General features: G+C 48.0%; 1 protein-coding gene across 3 annotated transcripts in view; it reads right to left on the bottom strand.

Moving 5' to 3' along the window:
* Window positions 1–1,654: 1,654 nt before the first annotated feature.
* The window catches only part of SUFU (SUFU negative regulator of hedgehog signaling), an 89,556-nt gene continuing 74,199 nt past the window's right edge, over window positions 1,655–17,011 (bottom strand). For all 3 annotated transcript variants that reach the window (XM_086899101.1, XM_086899100.1, XM_086899102.1), the window contains exons 11-12: window positions 11,064–11,132; window positions 1,655–8,003 (exon numbers count right to left, since the gene is read on the bottom strand). In XM_086899101.1, the coding sequence (XP_086755227.1) occupies window positions 7,914–8,003; window positions 11,064–11,132 (159 nt within the window). In that variant the 3' untranslated portion in view covers window positions 1,655–7,913. The remainder of the gene's footprint in view (window positions 8,004–11,063; window positions 11,133–17,011) is intronic.

Genomic DNA, 17,011 nt, shown 5'->3' on the forward strand with positions numbered 1-17,011 from the left:
TATTAATTAGAGAAGCTGCCGGCATTATTAGCAACAAACCGCTCCTAATGAAGTTCAGAGCCGCAGATCCAGGAGGGGCTCCCAGACACTGCTTTTCAGAAACCTTAATTAAATTCACTGCCCGAAGGTGCTTTTGGCTGGGGTGGAGGCAGAGCAGTGAGGCTGCCTGGGCTGGGCACTGCTGTGCCGGTGGTGGGCCCTGGGGGGAAGGGTGCCAGCAGGAGAGGGGCACCCCACTGTGCCACAGCTCCACCGTCCCCTCCGGATTTGGGGCCCAACAGAGGAACCAGCTGGGATGCACTGCTGCAAAGAGGGTACTGCCTGGCCACCACAGGAAAGGCAAAAGTAGATCATTTAATTCATTAATTAAATTAACCAAATGGTTGGCAACGAGGGCTCCCAGCACTACGGGGGGTCTCTTGCTGGTCTGGCTCTGCCATCCTTGCTGGGATGTCCTAAAGGGGCAGCCCTCTGCTTGTGTATGCTTCAAAAACTGGGAAGGCAAGAGGCATGAGGGGGTCTTGGGCCAAAGAACTAGTTATGGGTGGCCTCTCTCTTCCCAAGCCCCTGTCTGGGTAAATAACCTCACTGGGGAACCCAGCTGACCATCAAGATTCCTCAAGTGAGAGGGTGACACCTGGCCAAGCTGTGGTGATGTTCTCTTTGTCATGTCCAGCAGGGGCTGTTCTGCACTGGCAGAGCTTGGAGATCTCACTGCTTTGCACTGGGGCTGGGGCAGTTTGTGTCTGGATACTGCTGTGGGAGAGGTCTTAGGAAAAGGATGGCTTTCACTCCAAACTTCAAAGGAAAAGAAATCCTTGCAGAAACCCTTTCTGCCGATTGCTCCCTTTTTGATGCAGGGTGGGCTGAGATAACACCTGTGAAGAGCAAGTGTAAAACCTGCCTAAAGCTGGATTTTGGCTCTCCATGCATCCTTTCCTTTCCCTGTCATCCTTCCTCTGAGCACTGAGATCTCCCTTCCCCCCCCACCCAGATATTCCACCCTTTCTCTCTGGCCTTAAAGGCATTTATTACTGAGGAGTGTAAAAAGATTACTGCAAAATCATTCTGTGTTACTGGGAAATCATTGCAACATTAGCTCAGTAATATTTTTTCGTGTTTTCTGTGTCTCTTCTCTGACATATTTGGTCTCTGCACACACATCCACACCCCCACAAATCCCACTGAAGCCAGGAGGCACTTGGCAGAAGACAGGAACACAGACCTGACCCAACACTCACCCCAGCTCCCTCCTTCCTGTGCTGGTGGACGAGGTTGCCATCCCTCGGCCAACTGGCTGCATCCTTAGACCCACGTGCAAGCACTCCCCATTCCAGCTTGTCCAACGAGCATGGAAAACCCTGGCTCTGTCAGGACACTCAGGCTGCCTTCACTCAAGGGGTTTTGCTGGCAGATGCTCATGGAAGATGCGGAACCTGGCAGATCTTGGGACCAGTCGTTTTGCTGAATTTTTAGGGGAAAAAAAAGATCCCTGTCCCTCCCCCACTTGTACTCCAGAGTTCTGGGCAAGACACCCCGCTTCCCTGGGAGCAGGGAGGAAGGTGTCAATGAAGAGGAGCTGCCAAAGGAGTCACAGAGCTGAGCAAGAGACAGTCAGTCCCACCACGTTGCTTGCAGAGAAGGACACTGACAATTCTGCAAATACCTTTAATGCACTTAGAATACACGAGAGGGAAAAAAAAAAAGTTTAGTGATTCACAAAAATATTACAAAAAGTCACGTGCAGGCGAAACACACCCAGCACTGCAATAACAATGTAAGAATTTACATTAGAAACTAATATAAAATATTTAAAAACCTCTGCTAGTTTAGCTTTCCGTTTGTTTTTTGTCTTTTGTAAAAAAAAGGAGGAGGGGAGAGGGAAGAAAGGCCATCTACAAGGTACTGGTACACCGGCCACAGAAACACAGGCTCTTTCCAGCCCCGCTGGGAGTGTCCTGGGGCTCCTCCATCCACACGACCCCCATGCCCGCAGACCACACACACACACACACACACACACACACACACACACACACAGCTGAAGTACTGAAAAATTCACCTCAGGGCTGCAAGGGCAACCCCAGCGGTCAGGGTTTGTTGTGGTCCCAGTCACCCATGTGTCCCCTGCCCTGGGAACCTTGCCTTTGCTCCCATTCAGCACACAAAACAAGTAGTGTCCCCAGTGAGAGGAAAAACCTCCATCCATTTTTAAAAAAGGGAAAAGTTAATGTGTCCAGCCTAGGCTGGACAAGAGAAGGGTTTTGAAAGAATAAATTTGGGTTTGGAGCATGACTGTGGCCAAACTCAGAATATCAGGACTACAGGGCTGGATGGGTGCAAAGAACATCCCAGTGCAGGGGGCAGGGCACCACTACAAGCATGTAGCAGGATGCTGCCTGCTTCCAAGGGGCTGCAAATTCCCACTTTGGGGAAAAGCCAAAAGCCCAGAGCCCCCAAGCCTGTGATCAGACCCTACCAGAACAACATGGCCACTCACACCCACCTCCCCTTCCTCAACCCCTCTGGGTTTTACATCCCACTTTCTTCTGTAGGAAGAAGGGCACAAGAGCCTTATCACCAGCATCACAGAGCCCTTCTGCTCCCATCCTGCTCGGGGCACTGTCAACAAGCCGTGTTTATGTAGGACCTACAGCACACGGTGACAGCTCGGTCCCTCCCACCCTCGCCGCTCGTGGAGAGTTTATGGAGCCGCACTTTCGCTGCAGTTGGGCCCCAGGGAAAGGAACAAAGGAGCCATTTTCATCTCCAGCCTCGTCGAGAGCAGAGGGAGAGGGCAAGAGAAAAGACCAGTGTTTGCAAAACACGACAATCGGCAGGAAATTTTCCTCTGGTTTTTTGAGGTTGGGTTTTTTTCTCTCTCTCTTCCTCTTTTTATAGAGGGCAGGCACAGCATCAGGACAGTTTAAAAACAACCAGGCCCTGGTCAGCCACATCTGCCATGTGCAGCCCTTCCTGGGCTGACGATCCTTTCCTTTCCACAGGCAAATGGTGAACGATGCAGTGGTCTTCCAGCAAGGGAAAGGGACAGGGCAGCCCCTTCACAGCAGACTAGAAATGACATTTGTGAACTAATGTGCCACTTATGATGATTTTATGGTCTGTCAGCGACTTCAGGGGAAACAATCATGGTAGAAATGAAGAGGTGGTGAAGCACGATACACGACAGGTTCACTGCCTAAGAGACAAGTCGATACGGGACCATGTTTAAAACACATTTGCAACCTCAGGCCTATTCTCCATTTGAAATTTTGGACTTATATCAAACACAAGGGTTGGGTTTTTTTAAAAGAAAAGAGAACAAACAGACACTGCACAACAGAAATCATGTTATAAAAATAGTAGGTTGAAACAGACCTTGTTAGGTTGAGAGACTTAAATTCAGCTTTAAAATCTTAAGAGGTGAACCCCATAGGCAAATGTGGATTTTGAGATTGCTTGTGATACAGTCTGGCTGCTGTGCAGGCTGGCATTTATCAACAGGGACAGATGCACAGAAAGGAATTCTTCGTTGCTCGACAATTTGTCTGCCCTTGCAGCTTCACTCACAGGAAAAATTAAGGCACAATGTGTTCTCTCACAGGAGGGCAGTCACCCAGTCCCTGGGAGGTGGAAGGGCTCTCCTGGTGCTGGAACCCCTCCTCACCTGGCTGAGATCAAGCAGGGGCTGAAGCCCAAGATTTGATACAGTGGAGCCAGAAGGCACAAGGCCATGCTCTGGGCTAGGGGAAAACTGGACACATGGGTCTAAGGGTTTCTTCTGGCTTGAAGCTCTTCTCCCTACCTGATATGATGCTGCCTTGCCCTGGCCTGGATACAAGCTGGAAAAGCAGGACATGGATTCTGGATGCCAACCTAGGAGGCGGGAAGAGCCAAGCATTGCTTTCAAGTGTTTTGGGTTTTTTAAAAATAATATTTCTACTGGTCCCAGATGAAAAACAACACAACCCTCACTTCTCCCAAGACCATTTGATGACCTGATGGTATAATTTCAAAAGCCATCCGAGAGCAATTGAATATTTAAAGCAAAGAGCTTCAGAATATAATTTCAAATCACTGTTGGCAATTCCACGTAGAGTAAAATCAATATACACCGTCCTCAAACAATTAGACACAGCAGGCACCACCTATCTAAGCCACTGAAAATATGGTCACAGCAGCTACAAGACTGGCTGCTCTGCTCAGATCACACCCTACATACTTTAATACTGAAATTATACATTCCTTGTCCTGTTTTTAATCAGAAATTGAGAGGGAGAGAGAGTAGCCCTGGCTTTTAAGACTTCTCCTGTTTCAGAATTGCTGTCACATGTTGGATTTTCAAGGCTCTTCATCCTTCCAAATATCTGAATTGAACTGCATAGCCAGATTTCTTCAGAAGAAAGAAATCACTCACTGCTTCTAAACTGCTTTCATTTCCATCCAGGTCACTGTCTTTAGCCAACACAAGCCCCACAGATTTTGATTTCACACAAACCTGCTTCAGGCCTTCTACACAGTTGAGAAAAAATCAGCACCAGTGGTCCTACCATCTCAGCAGGTTTGGGCTAGAAAAACACCGTGCATTTATTAACACTGATGACTTCCCTCTTTCAAAACTACTTGCTCACTAAAATACAAAGGTTTCTTTTCCATTTCTTTCACATACAGACATGTCCTCTTGACCTAAGACGAAAATATCCAAACTTCACATCTCATTTACTTGCCAGTGAGTAAGCCTTTGGCACGGTTGCAAACTTGATGTGAATCGGGAGAGGATGTCCTGTGGGTGCCCAGCTCTTAAGGATACTGAGTAACTGCAACTTTCTTACTCTAAGATAAATTGCTGAGAGGCAGCTACATGACCAAGGGCTGACTTTCACCAGGTTCTCATAGTTGCTCTAACAATAAGACACAGAATTCTATTTTAGCAATTATTTGTCTAATATTTCCCACCTTACCTAAATAGGAAGATTTCACTTCCTTCCCTTCAAGCCTTCCCTCCTCAATTGTTATTTGGCTACCAGCAAAGATCTGTGAGAAAGTGTCTCAGAAATAGAGATTTCTGGCATGCCACCTGTTCATAACTCAAATACACAGAACTATATATAAATACATGACATGGAACAAAAATACACACACACACACACACATACACACACACACATACACACACACACACGAGGATACTGGGTGGATTATCACATGCATTCAGCGTGCTCCCTCTCAAGTCAATGGAAACCCAGCCCAGAGTGTCTGATGAGAGTAAATACGGTGAGGAAAACACTTGCATGAGAAAGGCAGAACTAGAGCACAAGCCAGCTTGGAGGAGGTGCTTTCCCTGCATACAGCACCAGATCCCTGCTGTGAAGGCTCAAAGAGTTCATAGGGCAGGAGGTCCCAAGCTTTCCAGATGTGTGTCAGAGCCCAGAGAGGGTCTGATGGACTTCTCTCTGCCCCGTGCTGATCTCTGCAGGAATAGCAACAATTGACCTTCTAAATGTCCCTTCTCCACCAAGATGTGGATTTTTAAGCTCCTTTTAATGAGACCTAGCATCTGGAAACAAGGAAGAGCAGCCAGCATTGTGGCAACAGGCCAGCTCTGCTGCAGCACCCCCAGCAAGCTCGTACAAGAGCATCCACTGGCTACTGTTGGATGGCTTTGGGACAAAATTGTAGTTGCTGCCCTTGCCTCTTCCCCACTGCCACAATTATCTGTTTAGCCATTATCTTGTGGTGGGACACTTGGGCATGTCATTTTTGAAGCTGGGCTGGTAGGTTTTCATGCCACTTTCTCACCCTTGCACATACATCTACAGTGCAGAAGGGATGCTCAGTGCTAACCAGGACAATGAAAACTGGCCAAGAGATCCCATGGATGAATGCAGCCTGCCACAGCACAGAAATCACTCTGGCTGGCACATGCAGATATCTGAAAGTTTGTTCTTTCACAGCAGGATTTTAAGATGATCCTCTGAGTTCAGACAAAATGACAAACTCATTTACATGTAAATTGCTTTCATAGCTTTGCAGAAAGGAAGGTTCTGCAGAGCAGTGCTGGACCCTGCATTTGGCCTGCCTTAAATTATAATATAAAAACAATTATAATAATACAAATACTACTTTGTACACAAAGCACGCCCTCCCCTGCAAACCCTGGCATGCTTCGGTAGGTCCTACAGCCCTCTAGTCAATAGTTACCCTCTCTGCACAGAGAGACATTGAGTGACTTGCCTGAGGCCACAGAGGAATTCTGTAGCAAGTCCAAGGAAAGCTTTGTGGCTCCTAGCTCTGCTTCTTGACCAACATTAACCAGCCTCAAATATATGCAGAAAACATCAAAGCTGACTGTGCTGGGAAGAAATTAAATCAGAAAACAAACAGAAAACCAACCCCAGGGTACTGTGAGGCCTCCTGGACTTTGCTGTTTGATTAGGGGAGTTAAGTGTTAAAAGCCTTTGTTGTACTTGTATTAGGATCACACAGCAACTCCGCATAAACCACCAGTTATCTTGCAGGCAGAAAGGAGTGGAAGGAAAGCTGCACCTCCCCTGACAAGGAGTGAAGAGCTGTCACCAGAAGACAATGGGCAGAGGAAGGCTGGGGAATATGCATCAGAAACAACCTGCAGCAGCAGCAGGGGGTAAAGCCTGCGGTGGTTTGCTGCAGCATATCCACAGGGCCAGCAGCTGATGCAGAGACACAACCTGGCACTGCAGAGACCGGCTCCTCTGCACACATTTTGCTCCTAGAAGAAAGTCACAGGAATCTAGAGAGAGTGTATTTTCAAACTACTTTTGATACTTTACAGTTCAAACCCATCTGAAAGGAGGAAGGTCAGCAACAAGAGCCACCACAGCGAGGCTAGAGGGGAAAATGGAGCTGCACTAGGGCACAACCCTGCTGGAACAGGGAGAATAGTTGGCTTCATAGAGGCTGAGTCTCCTCTCTGCTGTGCCAGGGCAGCAGAGATCTCCACTTCATATGCTTTCAAGCATTCCCCTCATCCTGCAGAGCTGCTGAAGTTGTCCCTGTGAACAAATGATCCTTTCTAGCTTCTCAAATTCTGTACAATAGCAAGGAAAAAATACTTGACAGTATCTCTTTAAAGATAAACACACTGTAAACAGGAGATCTCCCCCGCCCCGGTAGCTTTCTTCCTCCTGCTTGTGCAAAACCAGAGGTTGTGACCTTCCCTGGGGTTCAGGCACAAGGACAGGATGCATGAGAATAAAGTTGCCTCTGTTTGCAGCGATACCATAGCTAATAGCACCAAGACCAACACTTAAAACATGCCTAATTTGAGGGCAGGGAGGATCTGGATTTGTTTTTCTTGACTGAACTAGAAAGTTCATCTTTAAATCTGTTCAGCTTCAAGCATGTGAGCTTTTGGCCTCCTTTAAACAGGGGAAATACCATTCCGTTTCTAAAAAGAAAAAAAAAAAATAGCACATGGAAGAACAGTTCTGCAGTCAGTAAAAGTTTGGCTAACAAAAGGACTCCAGAGTCACGTAAAGAACATTTAATCCATGGATTATAGGCTCGCACCTGGCAGAAATGTATGTGTAAATACAGGCGCGCAGAGCGTCTACACCCTGGGCTAAGGCAGAGGGGAGTTCTGCAGCTAGGAGAGAGAAAGGATTCGTACTACTAATTTTCATAGTTAAATATTTCTCACTCGCACTCACACATACGCAGGCTGTTCCCAGAGAGTTCAGCCTTGGGAAGGATAAAGGAAAGGGCTCAGTTCGGTCTGGGCTGGTGCTGAGTAGCTTCTCTTCTGTTTGCAGTGGTTGTGCAGCAAACTCTTTTTATTTGCAGGCAGAGTTTTTACTGCATTAATTATCCTGTGAGTCACTGGGTAATGGACAGTAACTTGGCTCTCCCAGTTGTTAGAATAGTGTAATTCAGCTCTAATGCAGTGGGTTGTCGAACACGGCATCTGGCAAGATGGAAACTTTCAGTTTCTTTTCAGGCCAGCTGTACTCCTTTGGAAGTTTAAACTGTAAGACAGTAAAGAGAACCAGTTAATGCATATCACTGCAATCTGCACTGAAAAAACCAAAATTGTTGCAAAGACAGGCAGCTCCATGTTATTATTATTTTTTAAAACAAGAGGCCACTAAGAAAACATTTCCCCATCAGTATGTTTTGGACAGCAGTGGACATTAGATAATGTGGCCTGTCTCAGTTGCCAAAGTAAAGTTCTGAGATTTCAGCCCAAGTGCTGTTTATTTCATCAGATGAATTTTGGAGGGCTCCTGCCCCCATCACCATTACCCTTTCCCAACCTCTTAGAAGATTGGCAGCAGAAGTGTCTTCCCTCCTATCTAACCATGTCTCTCTCCTTTCACCCAGCCCAGCCCCCAGAGCTCACATCTGCTTTAAAGGGAGTCCTAGGGCAGCTTCCAAATCCCTGCTCATTCAGGGTGGAATGTAGGTGAGCCATCAGAGCTCTGCGGGGTGACAGGCAAACAATGCTGCCCTGGCTGAGGAGAGCCAATGTGCCTGCACAGCATTCCTGCTCCAGTCCTTCCCACCTCTGGCACAAAGGCCTCAGAGCTGTACAATGCCTTGTGCTCACACAGGCACTCAGCTGCTCAGGCTGTTTTGCAAACATTGGTTGAAACACACACAGAAGGGAGATTTTTTGCCCCAGTCTGGTTTACACAGCACTGTCTGTGGCCAATGTTTCCCAAACAAGTCGTGTCTACTGGTCCCATCCTGATGCCCCTCCTTAGGCTAGGAAGTCACCCCAACATCAACCCAAACACAACTATGCAGGAACAGAGCTGCAAGGAGCCTTATCACCAGCCCTCCTCACAGCCATATGACCAGTGCCCAAGCATGCTCTACATGGTCACCAGTTCTGCACAGGCATTTCATGCAATCCCAGTGGCCAGCCTGAGGACCCAAAACACATGTGGGATAGCTCTGGAAGCCTGTTTGCAGTCTCGTTTTCAAAACTCTACTGCACCCAGTGTTGCACTGCCTTGTCCTGCGATACTTCCTGATACCCTGATGGGACTCCCAGGGAGGAATCTCATGGGGACCCAACACCACCAGTGACAATCTGCTCTGGAGGTGGCTAATTCAGAATGGTTGGGATACAGTGGTCTCCTCCTACCAGAGACCTCAGACCCAGGCCAGCAGCACCACAGGCTTCCCAGGAGCTGTTTGAATAAGAGCTGGTACAAGGGGACAACGATCTAGAAATCATCAGTCTTTATCCAATTACTTGTCCTTCTTCCCATAAGCACCCTGTTTCTGATGGACATCAACACAGGCTCAGTGTGAGGTTCCTGCTAAAGGAGAACCCCTCCATCTGCGTGCTCCACAGAAAAGGTTTCTCTAACCTGAATTTGCTCCTGACCTTGCCCTATTTGCAGCTGCCCATGAGGGTAACCTGCAGTTGGTATCCATTGACCTTAATATGCTGGTGGGTCATGGTCTGATTCACGATCTGGAGGTACAGTAGGAAGGTTCTTCAGGATAGAGGCTACCACAAACTCCTGTTTGTTGTCCTCTAGAAAACAAACAGCTCAAGTGCCATTTAAGTTTTTTTATAAACTCAAGCCCTGTGTATAGCTTGCACCATAAAATCCACTGGCCCTGCACAGCCCAGGGAATTCTGAGTTGCTGTCTAGGACATGTGAAAAACATGCTAAAGATACTCAGACAGATTATTTCACTTAATTTCACTTAACACAGGTGTCTTTTTATGCAGCAAAGGAAAGACTCCTCACAGCGCTTCATTCTACCACATGAACATCATCAGCAACAGTCAGGGTTGCTGAGGAATGCTTTCAGTTGGCCCAACCCAGATCCTGCAAGTTACAAATCCTTGGAGGAATCTGGATGCTGAAAGATCACATTTCATCTCAAGTATTTTCCTTTTTATAAACAGCAGTGGTTCCAAAGCAATCCTCTTGGAGAAGTCATCCTTTGCATTTGTTTGTTTTTCATTTTTTAATTCAGCAAAGTCACAGTGAGTGGGAACCAAACACCCCATCACTGTGCCAGGAGCTGCCATGCTCTTTGCCTCAACGGACAGCGAAGGAACATGAGCCGTCCAAAGCCTTCACTAAAGGGCCTTCAAACCAAAGTGCTCCTGGGATTCCATGTCACTAGCAAAAATGAGCTTTGGATTAGGTTTAACTGGATAAAAGCTGGCCTGAAAGTCACTGCACAGCCAGCAGCGTGCTCCCCTCACTCACAGAGTGAAGAACACCCTGGCATTAAGTCAACTCTGGATTAAACAATTAGAGCCCTGAGATTTTCCTGAGGGGGAGGGGAGCGGAGTAAGGGATGGGAGGGCTGCTCTACAAGCCAAGGAAAGTTTCTTTAGAGTCTGCAGGGAGCTGTAAAAAATGGGATTAAAAATATTACATGTCATTTCTGCCACTGATCTTTGAAGTCAAGCAGAATATTTATATGGCATGCATGGGAGACGGGGTGTTAAATGTTCCCCAGGAAGGGATCACATGGCAGTGGGAAGTTTAGTACCAGCTTTTATAAAGCCCCCCTGGCTGCTGCTGTAATGCTTCCAGACTGGTGATGGTCCTTCACACACCGTGCGGGGCCAGCAGGTGAAGGCCAAGTAGCAGATGTGAAACAGCCTTGCCTCCACTAAAGGAGGCCTGTACAACAGATTGTTCAAAAGTAAATGTGCTGCCATCACTTTCAGCCTTTCTGAAAGCAGGGAAGGTGATGCACTAAGAGCTGCTGGTGATGACAATATCTATACAGGGCATGGAGAAAACCCTGCCACCTGGCTGCATTGCTTTCATTTGGGGTGTTTAGATACCATGCTGGAAAAGATGCTGATGAAAATCAAAACACAGAGTTTCCCTTACTACCTATCCCTGTCTTGTATTTCTTGCAGTCCCTTCTGTCAGTGCCTCAGTAGTTCACAGCAGATGTGAAGGCTTAGCATGGCCTCAAGTCCAGGGATGGGGCAGGGCTGCAGCCTGCAGGCTAAGGGGAGGATCAAAGACAAGCTGCAGGATGGGCTGAGCTCTCTGGGACAGTACATGGAAGATACTGGAATGATGCAGCCTTACTTCCTCTGGAGAATTCAGATCTTCTAAATCTTCCAGCATTCTCTCTACGAACTCTTCGGTCAATAGGATCTGCAAAGGAAATACAGTATTTTACACCTTTACACTCTTAGTTTTAGCTAATTGCAAGGAACAGCATGACTTATGCACAGAGCAGACTGTACCAACTCACTCCTTCCCCTATGTCATTCTTTACTGCAATAAAAAAGTTTGAGGCAAGGAGCTCCTAACTTTGTCTTCCACCCCAACCACTGAAAAAAATGTTGAAATTATACAGCAAATTTTTTTGACCCTCAATTATCTCCCTCAGTCTAAAATTAGAGGCTCAGCTTTAGACAGAAAGAGTGGGGAAGGAAGAAAAAGGGTCAAGATAACAACTGTTGGAAAGACAGTAGGAGACAGCCACTTTCATCTGATCCATTGAAGTCAAGCTCACAGTTTAATCAGAAAATAGCAGCATAGGAAGAGCCAGAGACACATACAGAGCTGGTGCTCTGGGCATGGGGAAGGGCCTGACCCCAGTACAGCACATAGTTCAGATGAACCAGATGCTGGGTTTGGGAAGTGCTCCCAGAGATGCCCATGTGAGGCACCCCCATGTTGTGATGGCACATGCCTGTCCTGCATGCCTATGCTGGGAAAGCTTTTGGCTCATCTCAGAGCCAGACTGCCAAGCATGAAGCAGTGCAAGAAAACAGCTGCTGTCAAGTCAAAAGTCCTGGATGAGGACCACGACCCCAGCTCCATGGAGTCCCCCAAGTCACAGAAACCAGAGACACCATGGGGAAAATCAGCCCCGGGAATTCAAAAAGAGGAACTCCCACCCTCTTTAAAAAAATATGTGATAGGCAAAAGCAAACACATCCTGCCCTCTTCACAACAGCCGCAAAGGCCAGAGCTCCAGGCAGGACAGCTGGCTTGGCACAGGAGCAGAGACGGCAGTGCAGGACCAGGCAAACATCCCCACGCAGTGAGGGGGCCTTGGAGCAGCATTCCTGGGAGTTAGGTTGCAGCAGCATCCAGTGGATTATTATTCCCATTTTAGCCTACAGGTTTGTTTCTTTCTCCCTGCTCCTCCTTTCCTTCCTCTAGTCCACCCTTTCCTCCACTCTGGCATTACTTTCCACCCAGAAGAGCCCACCATTCCCATGCCCCCTTTCTCACCCTTCCTCTCCCTGTTTCTCCCAGCCATGAGCCCTGTGTTCCAGAGAAGGGACTGTTCTAGCACCAAACAGCAGTGGAGCTAAGTGGCCAGCTGCACTGCTCTCCACCTCATGTCTGGAAGAGGGGCAGCCAGGCTGTCCCATTGCTCTGCAGGAAGCCCATCTCCTGTGCCCACTGGCTGCTTAGGGCCAGTAACACCAGTAGAGAGTGGCAGTACTGCCACTGCACACAGATTTCCTGGGGGAAGATGGAACCGCAACCTCCCCTCTTCACTTAGCTTCACCCTGCAGCAGGCTCCAGGCCAGGGTTTATGACCAAGCTGCTCAGCATGAATGCAGGGCACCTCTACCAGGCCCGCCTGATCATACCTCAAGCCTAAAAAAACTCTGCTTCAGCTTGGAGCCAGCAGCTTGCTGCTTTGGACAGGGCTCTGCAACCTGGCACCAATCTGCAGACTGGCAAGCTCAGGAACATTGCACTGAAACACGCAGTGCCACCGCAAACTGCTGCAGTCTCCTTGCAGGGGCCTGCAACTCTTCTGCCTGTTGAACCAGAGACACTCATTTGCTGACTGTTTGCAGGAGGAGGGAGAAGTCTGTCCCTGTTGGAGACAGGAGGGCAACTTGATCACTCAGCTCAGGAGGAAGGGCTGGGTGGGGAGCTGTGGCTCTGCACCGGGCGGATCGCTTTCTGCGGAGGTTCAGTCTGCAGTGGGGTGAGGGAATGAAAACAATTTGGCAGACATCAAAATCTACAGAACAGCCGGAAAAAGGAGGAGGAATTGGTATTCACAGCAATCAGGCCAGGAGGAAATGAATATTCAGCCATCCACGGATGAGCAAAAATGCCAGAGGTTGGGATGGGTGAGAGAGCAGGAATGAGGAGCTGCAGCTTTGGCAGGGAGACTAGAAGACAAGCGTAGCAGGAAGACCCCTGGGCGCTTCCAAGGTGCCACGGGCAGGAGAGAAATGGGAGCCACGTGTGCAAGGCAGCCAGCTGCTCTGAAGCTGTAGGAAAACAAGACAGGATATGCAGGGGTAGACAGCAAAAGGTGGAGAGAATGAAGGAGAGGATAGGTCAGGTCTTGGCTAGGGATAAACCTACGTGGAGCACTGTGCCTAATACTGAAACTGGAGTGAGATGCCCTAAGATGGCTGAGCCCGTCTTCAGCTCACTGCCCTCTCTGTGGATTTTGGTAATCCAGCTGAAAAAAAGCACAAATTCCACTGAGGTACTGAGCTGAACTGGCTCCCTGAAAAGTCTGACAAGTGAAGTGAGACATGAGATCACAGCTCAGCTCAGCTGCATTTGGGGGCTCGAAGCAATGGCAGTCTACTCTGTGCAGCACATGAGGAAAGATTGCAGCACCTTCTGCGAACCCTGCATGGACAGTTAACTTTGGTGGAGGGCAGGCGTCACAGGCTGCAATGACAAACTGCTGCAGTGACATTCACACACACAGCGTGTGTCTCAGAGCCTGTCCTTAAAAGACCAAGTCAGAAAAAACCCCACTCCAAATCCTGCTACTTACTACCCCACACAGGCTGGGGAGATCTGCCTTCTTTCCTGAAGAAGGGAGACTCCAGAGTGCAGGTGTAACCAAATGTACAAACAGCCATGTCCCACAGCACAGGAAACTGGCACTCTTGAGGCTCTCCTGAGCATACAGGGGGAAGGCATGTGCCAGCAGGACACCAACTGCTTAAGAGGGCTGGGATGCAAAAAGTATTGTTATCCTGGATTCGCGTCTAGACAAGAGTTCTCCTGTCAGAAGTAGCCCAGTCAAAACGGCCCAAGAGCACTAATGCCTGTGCTCATACATAGATCAGGCTGCCATCCCCACCTGAAATCAGCTAAACCACCTTTGTGCTGGTGAGTGAGTCTGATGGAGAAGGCTGAAAATAAATCCAACCCTATCTCAGCGCCCTTCACTCGTAATATTTCACATTTCCAGCTCTTGTAGCATGCCTGCTCCTGCACAGTATGATACCCCATTACATTAACACACACACACACGTTGTATGTGCATGATATTAAAGGTGACATTCCCAGCAAATAAACATGACAGACTGCCATTGCTCTAGGCACCTAATTTAATTTCCTCTGGGATTTAAACCTTAGAAGCTCAAATTAAACAAATAGGCCTCACTCACTTTATACTTCAGAACTGAATCTGAGTTTTCCTCTGATGCTGTTGACTGATCTTATCAACAGGACACTACACAGAGATCACAATGATGAAGCAGCTTATTCCCTTCCCAAAGGAAAACAGAGCTCCACTGTTGTGCTGCAGCCATGGGAAAAGCCAACACAATCTGGAGGGCAAGCGAAGCCATCCCATGTGCACTGAACAAGCCTCTTCTCCCATGAAATCTCTTGGCTGGTGCTGAGGAAGCAAAGGAACGGTCCTGAGCAGGTGTCCTGGGTGCTGCAACAGCGCAGTGCTTGCAGCACTGTTTTCACAGCCCTGTGTAAACAGCCAGCCTGCTGAAGCTGGCCACAGGGTGCAGCTCAGCCTGTGCAATGACTGTTTGCAGTATGAACAGTGAATGGTCCTGCCAGCCAACTGTGCGTATCTGAAATAACTCCTTGGGTGCTGCACAGTCCTGCTTGCACCAGGATCTCCCGGACCTGACCTAGAGAGGCCTGGACACGTGCTAAACCATTGCCAGCAGATCTGGATTCCATTTGCTCTGTGTTTTGTGGCACTGAGTCATGCTACAGATGCTTGGAAGATGACGACTAGCCAGAAGATAAGTCCCTGTTTTCTATCACAGGGACCTACCACAAAACTGAGGTACGAAGTTTGGGTTCTCACCACTTTGCTAACAGCTCCAAGTGTCCAGACATGTTCAGAACACCAGGCTAGGCTGTCTCATTCAGGTGGAAGTGCTCAGGGAACACATGCTGTCTCCCTCTCGTGGCAAGTCTTACCTGAGCTTGCTGAAATCTACTTCTTATCCACAGGGCTCACCTACAGGTCACCTGAAGGAGTTTATGTTGAAGCTTTCTGTGTTGATGCTTTCATACCACACCTGGCTGAGAAATCTGTATAATGACTTGTTACAGGTACTCAGCTACAGACATATGAAAATGGATGAAATCTAAAAATGTACACGAGATCATGGGGCTCCAGATGAGTTCGGCTGACTCTGAAAGGCAGCTGGTGCTTAGTAAACATTAGACTTTGTAGTCAGCTTACAGGTACCAGCCCAGGTACCACCCCACACTTAACACCTCATCTCTCACTACAGCGTTCAACACTGCCATGAGGGATTGAAATTCTCAGCTCAGGAAAGGCTACTGGGGACAGAGGTCACACCAATGTTGAATGCCTGGCACAGCTGGCAAGACTTTGATCAAGGAAGACTCTCAGAGGCTGAGCTAGGAATCAAGCTTCACCTCTGCCCAGCTTAAGGAAATATGCATTGCCCAGGGCAAGACACAAGCAAATAGCCCAGCTACACTGAAGCAGAGGCTTCCACTGATAATACTCAATTTTCTTACCTACCTTGGAAAAAAACAATCACACACTTTTCCCTAGTGCTCTGTTTCCATTAAACACTGCAAATTGCTTTTCTAGCAGGTTTGTCAAAGAAAGGAAACAATGTTTCATTAGTTCTGGACTCAGTACAGAGCTGGCCTGTATGTCCAGCCAGAGAAGGTGAGGACACATTGCAATAAACCCCTATGTAAATCACACTAACCCTTATTAGAAACTGTTCATCCATTGGGTGCCATGCCTGGAACAGGTGGAACAGATGTATCCTAAGCCAAATCATCTGTTACCTCTGCAAATATCCAGCAATTTTTAGGAGTCCTTTGCCCTGAAAATGTTTCAACCTAATTCTTGTTGTCAGCACAGCCAAAAGTTAAGTTAAAGTGTGTCAGCCTTTTCCACTGAAATTTCCACGAATAAAATCCCCTGATGAACCATGTGTTGTGCCATAGGCACCCTCCAGCCCACCTCTCTTCTCTCCCCTTGACCTGGCCTCCTTTGCACTGCTTTGCTCATGCTGCAAGTGGTTCAGGGCAGAGGTCTTGTCACATCATTGTTCTAAGTCAGGCCAGCCCTGACACTGTCTGAAAAGGCCACCTTGCTGCCAGAATCCATCACAGCTCTCACTACAAGCCTCAAAGGTACCAGTATTGCAACAAACACCTGTGATGGGAAATTCCACTTCTGCTCTTCCAGGAGATTCACAACCCCCCCTTGTAAAAGAGAAACATCCACTCACAGATGCCTCAGGGACCCTATTGCTTCACACCATGATGTTACAATCACAGAAGAGGAAGTATAGGATGACACTGAAAGATTTTGACCTTGTGGGATCTTTTCATGATATTCTCAGTCACAAGGCTGATCCCGAGGCCCTGAGCTCCTTAGAGCTCAGACTGATGAGATCTATGGTGCAGACAAGGCTTCTTTGATTCAATACATAAAACTTGGCTCAGCTGGGGAAAGGGCTGGCAAGGGAGCCAAGACAACAGGCAAATCCAATTCTTTCCAAGAGAAAAAGCAAAGGAAGAACAGGCATTTCAAGGAATGCACTAAGTGGGCGGAAGACAACCTACACAAAGTAGCCAAGAAGTAGTTTGAGTGGCAAGGGAGGGGCATTAGGTGGCAGGATAGACAGTCAGTCAGATTAAGAAGGATGAAAGAACCTGACTCATCCAAAACTAGCCTGGACAAAGTACTAGAGAACATGCTGCAGGAGAGTTGACATCGGGAGGATCATCATGTTCTAACGGTGCATTTCTACCCTAGACTAATTGTCTCCCAGTGT

This window comes from Cyanistes caeruleus, chromosome 8, assembly GCF_971803275.1.
Source record: "Cyanistes caeruleus chromosome 8, bCyaCae1.hap1.1, whole genome shotgun sequence".
Classification (NCBI taxonomy): Eukaryota; Metazoa; Chordata; class Aves; order Passeriformes; family Paridae; genus Cyanistes; species Cyanistes caeruleus.